Source organism: Triticum urartu, chromosome 7, assembly GCF_003073215.2.
Source record: "Triticum urartu cultivar G1812 chromosome 7, Tu2.1, whole genome shotgun sequence".
Classification (NCBI taxonomy): Eukaryota; Viridiplantae; Streptophyta; class Magnoliopsida; order Poales; family Poaceae; genus Triticum; species Triticum urartu.
In genome coordinates, this window is record NC_053028.1 from 72,074,706 (window position 1) to 72,084,568 (window position 9,863).

General features: G+C 47.5%; 1 protein-coding gene across 1 annotated transcript; it reads left to right on the forward strand.

Annotated features, from left to right (window-relative positions):
- Positions 1-752: 752 nt before the first annotated feature.
- Positions 753-2,413, forward strand: LOC125525222 (transcription factor TIP2-like). The gene is made up of 3 exons (XM_048690231.1): positions 753-1,419; positions 1,552-1,983; positions 2,118-2,413. Exons 1-3 carry the CDS (start codon positions 871-873, stop codon positions 2,187-2,189), a joined length of 1,053 nt encoding a protein of 350 aa, XP_048546188.1. The 5' UTR covers positions 753-870; the 3' UTR covers positions 2,190-2,413.
- Positions 2,414-9,863: the final 7,450 nt, after the last annotated feature.

The window sequence follows — 9,863 nt, forward strand, 5'->3', positions numbered from 1 at the left end:
ATGTTGGCATTAACTCTTATAGTTGCACTGCCTCCGGCGATGATGTTATGGCCCCACTCATGTCATTTTTTGGAGAAGCCCTTCATTCTGTGGGTCGGCTGGAGAAAGGACCATTTGACTTTTTCATAAGCTTTTCAAAGCCAATTTAGAATACTACCATACTCATGAAAGATAACTACTCCATCCAGGATATTCTACTCTCTATTGCCCAAAGAAAAATATTTTATCTTTTTTAGGACAACAAATCTTATCCTTTAGAAAATGAAAGTATCATTCGATCTCTTCTCCGTCAATTATATACAAAGCTTAAGATTTCATCATCATCATCTGCCTACAACCAGTTAGCATGTGTATCAGTCTATGCGTGTGGGTAGAGACAACAATAATGCTAGACCTACGTAATCTGTTACGAAACATCCCTTCTAATCCTCTCGCCCCTTGATTTCAACTAGGGTGGGTCCCTCTTTCGCTCTATCTCCAATAAAAGAATGCCAACTGGCTAATCCCCCGTAAATGTACTTAATTTTCCGTGGATGTAGCATTGCTCGTAGAGAAAGGCCAAGCCTTTGAGAAATCTTATGTACCCACCAAAAATTGCCAGTGTCCGGTGAAGAGGAGGTTAACGGGGCCCACCCGAGAGGAATCTCAGTAACAAACCACTCTTCTGAAAAAGAGGCCGGCAGGCTGCAATGCAGCTCTGGTTGTACAAGTGTCCCTTTCACCCTCCCAATCCACACGGAACCAACCGCTTTCTCCTACCCAATATCACCTTTGCCCCTTTTATACAACCCAACCTCACTCTCCTCCCCTCTCCTCTCCTCTCATCAGTTCAGCTGTGTATCTTCATCTCTACCATCAGTCCCCCTGAAGATGTATCACCAGCAGTGCGAGCTCCTGATGCCCCATGAGGGCCTGGACATGGACGCCGGCCAGTCACACCACCTTGCCGCCGGCTCAGCCGTCCCCGCAGAGCTCAACTTCCACCTCCTGTCCTACGTCGACACGGCCGTCTCCCCGCAGCAGCCCACCGTTGAGTATTTCTTCGGCGGCGCAGACCAGCCCCATGCGCAGTTCGAGCAGCTGGCCGCCAACCACCAGGCGATGACCGTGCTGCGGGACTACTACGGCCAGTACCACCCCGCCACCGCCGACGCGTATCTACCCGGCGGCGGTCCGAGGACCGGTTCGTCGTCCCTGGTGTTCGGTGCTGCCGAAGAGGAGTCGGCCTACATGGTAGGCGGCTTTCAGTGCTCCCCCAAGCCGCGGGCGAGCGGCAGCAGGAAGCGGGGCCGTGGCGCCGGCAGCAGCTTCCACGGCTTTCCGGCCAACGGCGGCGTCGAGAAGAAGGAGAAGCAGCGCCGGCAGCGCCTCAGCGAGAAGTTCACCGCTCTCATGCTTCTCATCCCCAACCGTACCAAGGTTTGCACCTTCGATGCGTTCGTTCATCTTGTTTTTAATTCGTCGCACTTCGCTTATCGATCTTGTTTTTTTACTAATCTCATGATTCTTTAATTTTTCTGGGCTTCAAACTGTCAATTAATTAATTTGTAGGAGGATAGGGCCACGGTGATCTATGACGCGATCGAGTACATCCAGGAGCTTGGGAGGACGGTGGAGGAACTGACGCTGCTGGTGGAGAAGAAGAGGGGCCGGCGGGAGCACCAGGGGGACGTGGTGGATCCGGCGCCCACGCTGGTGGCCGGAGATGGGGAGTGCTCTGCAGGCGAGGTGGCGGCCGCGGTGATGCCAGCGATGCCGGCGCCGCCGCAGCCGATCCGGAGCACGTACATCCAGCGGAGGAGCAAGGAGACGTTCGTGGACGTGCGGATCGTGGAGGACGAGGTGAACATCAAGCTCACCAAGCGCCGCCGCGACGGGTGCCTCGCCGCCGCGTCCCGGGCTCTGGACGACCTCCACCTAGACCTCGTCCACCTCTCCGGCGGCAAGATCGGCGACTGCCACATCTACATGTTCAACACCAAGGTAGTCACATCGTCACAACAGATCTCTTAATTAATCTACATATACCATGCATGTACGTTCAGTGTTCTCAAGAATCAAGATATGCAAAAGAAGGATGGTAATTTTCTTGTTCTCATTTGTTGATGTGTATGCAGATTCATCCTGGGTCTCCAGTTTTTGCAAGCGCAGTGGCCAGCAAGCTGATCGAAGTGGTGGATGAGTACTAGCAGCTTGTTATCTAGTCACAGCAGGAGCGATGCGTTTCTATATTGCTAGCTAGCTAGCTAGGGTTCCTGGATATCTACATCAGTATTTCAGTAGTTCTCTACTTTAATTTTGGACTGTTTGATCCAATGATTGGTGAAGACGTTGTCTGAGTGTTTTGGCATCTGAATTCTTAGGGTTTGTATTGAACTTCTTGAATAAAATAATTAACTGAAACTTTTCAGTTTGGACTTTGGACCAATGATTAAAAAAAATGTTTTTCAGATTATATGTAATTTTCTGGATTATTCATGAGAGAAAGCACATAAGCATGCATGGTGTGAGTAGGTTGAGCAGACGGTTGTAGATCTGGATGAAACTGGGTAGGTGAGTCTTTGTTGAGCTGTGACTTCTCCTTCAGATATTATTTTTGTGTGGTTGGATGAGAGCTTAATTACAACACCATACTCGAGTACAATATTCTGTGCCCAAAAGTAGTTCAGTACACTGACCAGAGGCGGTTCAGCAAGCAGTCGCAAGCACATTCAGATATGCTTCCTTTTGTTCCCTCAGCCTGCAAAAGTTTTTTGACTTGGTTTTGGCCGGTGCAATGATTGCTGTTTCGCCCTCGTCTTTGCCTGAATTTGCCCTAGTCTCTGCTAGAGACTCGTGGTGAAGATTGGAGGCAAATATTATTTACATTGTCCTGGGAATGTTTAGCATCATACATGTCCTATCATTCGTCATTTCTTCTTATCAAATTACATACTCCCTTCGTCTCAAAATAAGTATCTCAACTTTATACTAATTCTAGTGTAAAGTTGTACTAAGGTCAAGACATTTTTTTTAACCTTTTACATGCCTTCGCTACCCCCGCGTTGCCAGCCCCTGGCGACACGGGGGGCGATCCACCGCCGCCGGCCCTAGGCCTCCGCTCTAGTCTCCCCCTCCTGCTGCCGCCCGAGGCCATGCCGGCATAGCCTGGCCAGTAACGGCAACGGCGGGGCCCTCCCCTCGCACGATGGTTGCGATCTCCTATCGGCGGCTGCGGCTCATGGCTCGGCAATGCACCGGCAACAAGGAGCAGCGGGCGCCCGGCGGCGAGTGCGACGGAAACAACAGCGCAGGCGCATTCTCCCCGCGGTTGAGGAGCACCTGTGGCGGTGGCACATATCGCGGGCCTCGCCTTGCCCAGATGGGCTTCCGCGGGCCGGCAGATCTGGAGGGCGTCTACAGGCGGGCATGGTGGGCCTGGCGGCGCCACTTAGGCACCGTGGTGGTGCCGTGGCCGGTCAGGCGGCGGCGGCCTGGATCCATCGTCCAGTCCCCGGCAGAGATGGCGGAGATCCGTGCACGAGATGCTTGATGGAGGTCCTTCGAACAGATCCGGTTGAAAACTTGCTTTCGGCTTACTGCCAAAGCCAGCGGTGGCGGCGCTATTTTGTGACATTCCCTTCTTTAAGGCATTGCCGAGGAGAAGTTCAAAGTCACTGTCTGCTACCTCCAGGAAAACCCTAGATCAATATATCGGAAAACGGCGACATTCTTATGTCGTTTCCCCCTTGGGGGCATTGTTCTTGGAGGTGTACACGGGCTCAAGGGACCAGTGGACCGCATCTTTGGTGGAGCGGTGCTTCATCCTACACATTGATAGCGACGGATCTCGATGGCGTGGCGCAGTGCAGATTCGGTGTCCGATGTGCGAGGATGGACTCGTGCAGGAGGACGACGTTGTCTAGCGTCGTGGTGGCGTCAATGGCAGAGTGACCTGGCATGGTAGATGCAACAGTACAACTCTGAAGATGGGTTGGTGGCAGGTGGCTGCGGCGGCCTCATACCCGGCAGGCGTCCTAGTTGAGGAGTGCACCGGACTGGTGGGTGCCCCATACCCGGCAGGCATCCTGGTTGGGACCTCAGGTCTTAGACGTTAGGTTTGGCTGCGAGGTCTGTTTGGTATTAGGCCCAGACTATCAGCATCCCTACATCAACTGGATAGGAGTAGCGACAGATGTTGCCTAGACGGTGGCTTTAGTCTTACTGTTATATGGCTTTGTAAGGTCTTATGTGAATAATTAATAAAGTGGCTGCATGCATCGTCCAGATGCAGAGGCCGGGGGTCCTTCTCCATTTCTAAAAAAAGTTTATTTCTTTTAGCACATAAGTTTCCGAGAGAATGAGCGGTAAGGCTATTGTTATACTCTTTTTTAATTAATAAGAGGAGTAAACCCCTTGACCAATGAGTCATGTAAAGAAAAAAAGCTTCAGCCTACACTGGTATATAGAGTATTATGCTAAATTACACTGTGGCTTTCTAAGTAAAGTTGCATGTAGCTAGTAAGTTATTGCTTAGATTCACATTATCACCTTTGATCTTTTTATGTGGCAGAAGCTTAAATGGAACACATTCAATTTACATTGTCCTGTACGTCATGGAATCTCTAACATTCAATTCACCATGATCTTTCTTATTTCATATCTTATTATATCCATAATCAGCTGAGCTAACCATGTTTTTGCGCTCGGTTTTGTTAGATAGAGAAGACCTGAACGCGCATTTTCATGGAAATTCAAATGTGAGATCTCAAACAATGTTTCCCAAAGAAAGATTAATGACACGATTTGATGCTATTTGATGGCCAAACACTTTCAAGAAGATCGAAAGAATGCACACAGGAAACAACCTGCTCAAAGTGGTAGCTTTCATGAAGTCGTGTGATATTTTTCTCTAGAAGATTGATATATTGATAGCAAACTCGAACCATCAATGACCTCCATGAAAACTATTCTATTCCATTACTTTTCACATGTGATTTTTCATGTTTTTCCTTGCCAAACTCTTCAGAAATCAAAAATAAATAAATACAGGTCCACATCAATGGAAAGAAAACATAGTGGTTTCCATGAATTGCATCAGCGAGGTCTCATTATTTACATTTAGTATGTAATAATTGAAAGCCATCGCATACCAACCATTCCATTCCCGATGGCTTATATCCTCAAGCTAGTGCTCTTCTCTCTTTTCCTTTCAAAGATTACTCTTATGGTTGGTGCAGGGGAGGAAGTTGTTGAGACTCCAAGTGGTGTCGCCACTTCCATTGGCTAGCCGTCATGTTGCTTTATTATGCCTAGTACCTCGATTTTGTACTCGACATACGCTATGGAAAGAACCCATGAAAACACTTGGCATAACCCGCTATGCTGTCCAGGGGTATGCCGAGTGCTGCATGGCCTGTGAGTGTAGCAGTGGTAGGGTATCCACATCAGACAGTTGTGAGTGATGCGTCTAGGTAGCTTACATTGAGCAGTTTGACTTGGTCCAACACATCATTGTGAGATTGTATGGGCACGGATCATAAGAAGAGCAAGGTTGGGCTCGTCACCGACTGCAGTACATTGTATCTCATTTGATTTCAATCCCGAGCTTTGACAAGAACCACTCGGCATGTCGTATCACGCCATCCTTGGACATAGACACAAATGACATGGTAGTGAATGTAAGCACCCAACAGCTTGGAGTGATGAGTCATGCCTTAGGTGTTTGTGGCTAATGCAGGAGTACGTGTGGTGGTTCTCTCGGCATGAGTAGATGAAATGACATCCTCACCCATGAACACAACATATATCTTGGGGAATGCCCAACACTAAGCCCAAGAGCTAGAAGAGAACGGTGGGATCGATTTCTTGGTTTATAGGTAGTTGGACTAAAGAATGCTGGAGTCGGGCATGGGATGATGCAAAAAATAAGTGTTGACTTCTCGGTCCTTTTTCATGGACCTATTAAAAAAATTGTGTAGAGGTTGACTTAGCGCCAGCAATTAGCGTCCACCATAGAAATAGAAGGCGCTATGATGATTTATTTTTATGATATTTATTCTTTATAAGTGTAGCATTGAACTTGTTCTTACTCGCTTGGCCTCTGCACAACCATCTATGTGTGTGTTGCTCCTTATTGGTCAAGCCTATCCCCATGACAAGGTAAAACCCCTGAACTATAACTGCAATACACATCTCAAAGTAAGGTCCTGCTCTAGTCAAAGGTTATTAGAAAAACCACCAGAATTGGGAAACATTAAGGAATCAGAAAGAAACAAATCTGCAAAACATAGGAACAACAGATACAAAAAACCAACAGTAGTGCGATTTTCGGCTTTTATGAAAACAAACACAAGAAAAAGAGGATTGACATGTGGGTCCTAAAGATTCAGTTTTTGGTATAGAATTATATATTGAGCAACTATCTACAGCGGGTCCTATGTTGCATAGACCAACCATTTAACTGTAGGCCTCAATATGGATGGTTGATGAGCCATTTTTATCCATTCTCTCTCTTTTTCCTCAGGTATACACCAAACAGACAAATGAGCTGCAGCAGAATGTCCGTGTTCATGTGAAATCATGGGCCCAAAAATCATTTAGGGGATCCCTAGTTAGTGTTTACTTTGAAGGAAATACCAACATAGGTGAAAGAACATGCGGTGCCCCCATGTTTGGTTTTGGTAATTGATGACAATCTCTATGGACTAATGCTTGCCTTGAGTTATATTTGAAGGTTTTGTCCATAGGCTTTTCTTGGAGTACATGTGTTGGTTTCAAGAAAAGTTTGTGTCGACCAAGGTGCTGTTCAAGGAATTACCTAAAGATTGGTCTTGTGAGAGGTTGATCAAGACTAAGTCAAAGAGTGAATCAAGTTGATCAACCCACAAAGCGTACAAGATGTATCGAGAGGGATCAAGTGATCCCATGGTATGGTAAGCATTGTCAATTACGCTTTGTGTACTAACCCATGGTCTTTGTGAGGGTTCTTTGTGGGGTTAGGTTGCGGTGTGCAAGTTCAAGTGGAGCATCACGAAGAGATCAAATGCTTGAAGCTTGCCGTCCTTTGTGGTGACAATGGACTTGTGAAGATGTGCGGAAGAATGGCTCACCCATAGTGTAGTATGGGGGAGCAACCAACTAGTCTTCATCGAGTCAACACAATCAAGAAAGGTTGCGGTGTGCAAGTTCAAGTGGAGCATCACGAAGAGATCAAATGCTTAAAACTTGCCGTCCATTGTGGTGACAATGGACATGTGAAGATGTGTGGAAGAGTGGCTCACCCATAGTGGAGTATGGGGGAGCAATCAACTAGTCTTCATCGAGCCAACACAATCAAGAAAGGTGGTCCAACTTGAGGAAGTCAAGATCATCATCATCTAGCTCAAGTGGACCATGTGCAAGGCAAAGGTTTGCCCTTGATAGGTTTTCTATTTTACAGGTCTCATGATGGTAGTTGGGAGACCGGGTTATAGGATCGATTGTCGTACTATCAAGGGGGGCTCTCGATGAGTATCTTGATCGTATCGTTCGTTGAGAGCTCAAACCATTGCATCCTTGCATCATTTTTCTTGGTTCTTGTTTGGTTCTCTTTGAGAGTCTTAGAGCTTTTGGTCATCTTGATGACAAACTCGAGTTCATCGAAAACGGAGTTCACATGCTTCTTCTATGATGTTTTCGATGTTGGAGGTTTTGCCGGTTCTTCTCGGTTGGAGGTTTCACTCCTCTATTTGTTGGCATACCTCCCATGCCTCTTCTTACTATAACATGCTGTTTTGATGTTTTGATGTTGGAGGTTCACATGCTGTTTTGATGCTACTCGTCGTCTTATTTCCAACAAGCTTGAGTTTGCTCAATTTGGAGCTCATATGCAGAAGTTATGGCAGTTCTGGTTTTCTTGAGTGTGGTTTTTGTCAGGGTCCCAGCGGTAGTACCGTGGTACCCAGCAGTAGTACCGCTGAGGAGTCACAAGCGTCAGTATCGCTCCGCAGCGGTAGTACCGGCGGTGACTCCGCAGCAGTACTACCGTTGGCTTACCAGGTCCCTACCGCGTCGATTCGAGGGGTCTTTTTCTGTGTCGGATTGTGCGGTACCTCGCTGCGGCAGTAGTGCGGCAGTACCGCTCCTTAGCGGCAGTGCCGCCCTTCCTCCGCGGTAGTACCGCCCGGTCCCTCTTTCCCTTTTCCCTTCATTCTATGCGGCAGTACCGCCGAAGGGAGCGGTAGTACTGCTTAACCCAGCAGTAGTACCGTTGTCTCCTGCGGTACTACCACCCCAAGGTTCATGTTTTGTTGCTCCTTTTCCCTGTTTCTTCTGCCTGAGCGGTAGTACCGCTCGTGTGCGGGCTGAGCACATAACGGTTGGATTTTCCCCCTCTTATAAAAAGGGGGTCTTCTTCCCCATTGAACCTTATCCTTTGAGCTCGTGTTCTTCCCCCATTGTTGACCTTCTTCGAGCTTGCTAACTCTCAATTCCTCCATGGTTTCTTGTTAGTTTTTGAGGGAAAAGAGAGAGGAGATCTAGATCCACATTTCCTCCAATCACTTTCTCCTCTATGTGAGGGGAACCCCTTGGATCTAGATCTTGGAGTTCTTTGTGTTCTCTTTCTTGTTCTTCCTCTCATTTTTCTCCCTAGCATTAGTTGCTTCGGTGGGATTTGAGAGAGAAGGACTTGGGCACTCCGTGTGCCCTTGCCATTGCATTTGGTGCATCGGTTTGAGTTCTCCACGGTGATACGTGGAAGTTACAAGTTGAGAAGCTCATTACTCTTGGGTGCTTGGTACCTTGAGCTTATTCCTCTTGGGTGCTTGGGCGCCCTAGACGGTTGTTGGTGTACGGAGCTCAATCATTGTGGTGTAAAGCTCCGGGCAAGCGTCGGGGTCTCCAATTAGGTTGTGGAGATCGCCCCGAGCAATTTGACGGGCTTCGGTGACCGCCCCCAAGGGTTGCCAAAGTGTACGGGTTCGGTGACCGCCCCCAAGGGTTGCCATTTGTACGGATTCGGTGACCGCCCTCAAGGGTCCCTTAGTGGAATCACGGCATCTTGCATTGTGCGAGGGCGTGAGGAGATTACGGTGGCCCTAGTGGCTTCTTGGGGAGCATTGTGCCTCCACACCGCTCCAAACGGAGATTAGCATCCGCAAGGGTGTGAACTTCGGGATACATCGTCGTCTCCGCGTGCCTCGGTTATCTCTTACCCGAGCTCTTTACTTATGCACTTTACTTTGTGATAGCCATATTGTTTCTTGTCATATTTCTTGCTATCACATAGTTGCTTATCTTGCTTAGCATAAGTTGTTGGTGCACATAGGTGAGCCTAATTGTTTTAGGTTTTGTGCTTGACAAATTAACCGCTAGGTTTATTCCGCATTTGTTCAAGCCTAAACCGTAATTATTTTAAAACGCCTATTCACCCCCCCCCCCTCTAGGCGACATCCACGATCTTTCAATAGGCTAGAATTCCTTAGAAATCATTTTCCGATAGCTTTCCAAACTGTTTTCCTCCATACCGAATGGGGACTAATAATCCAGAGAAGACTGCGACGGGAAGCAATCGAGGCAGTACATTGACTTTCTAGATATCACACAATTGCCTAGATTGCAAAAGCCTCATTGTTGGCATCTTCTAGCAGATAATAATTTTGCACTAAGGCAATGCACACCCTTGCACAAAATATTTTTAATGTAAGCACTAAATTCCTGATGTCTTCTATTCTCATGCTAGCCTTCCTAATTTTCGTCCATTGTTTTGTGAAAGATTACATATGAGAGGAAGGTGCTGAAGTTTAGTTACTCATGTAGCATGAAGGGAACACACTCCACCCGTGGTCGTAGTTATAAGGATACTTAGGTGCACGTGATATGGTTGTTGGGCATATATGTAT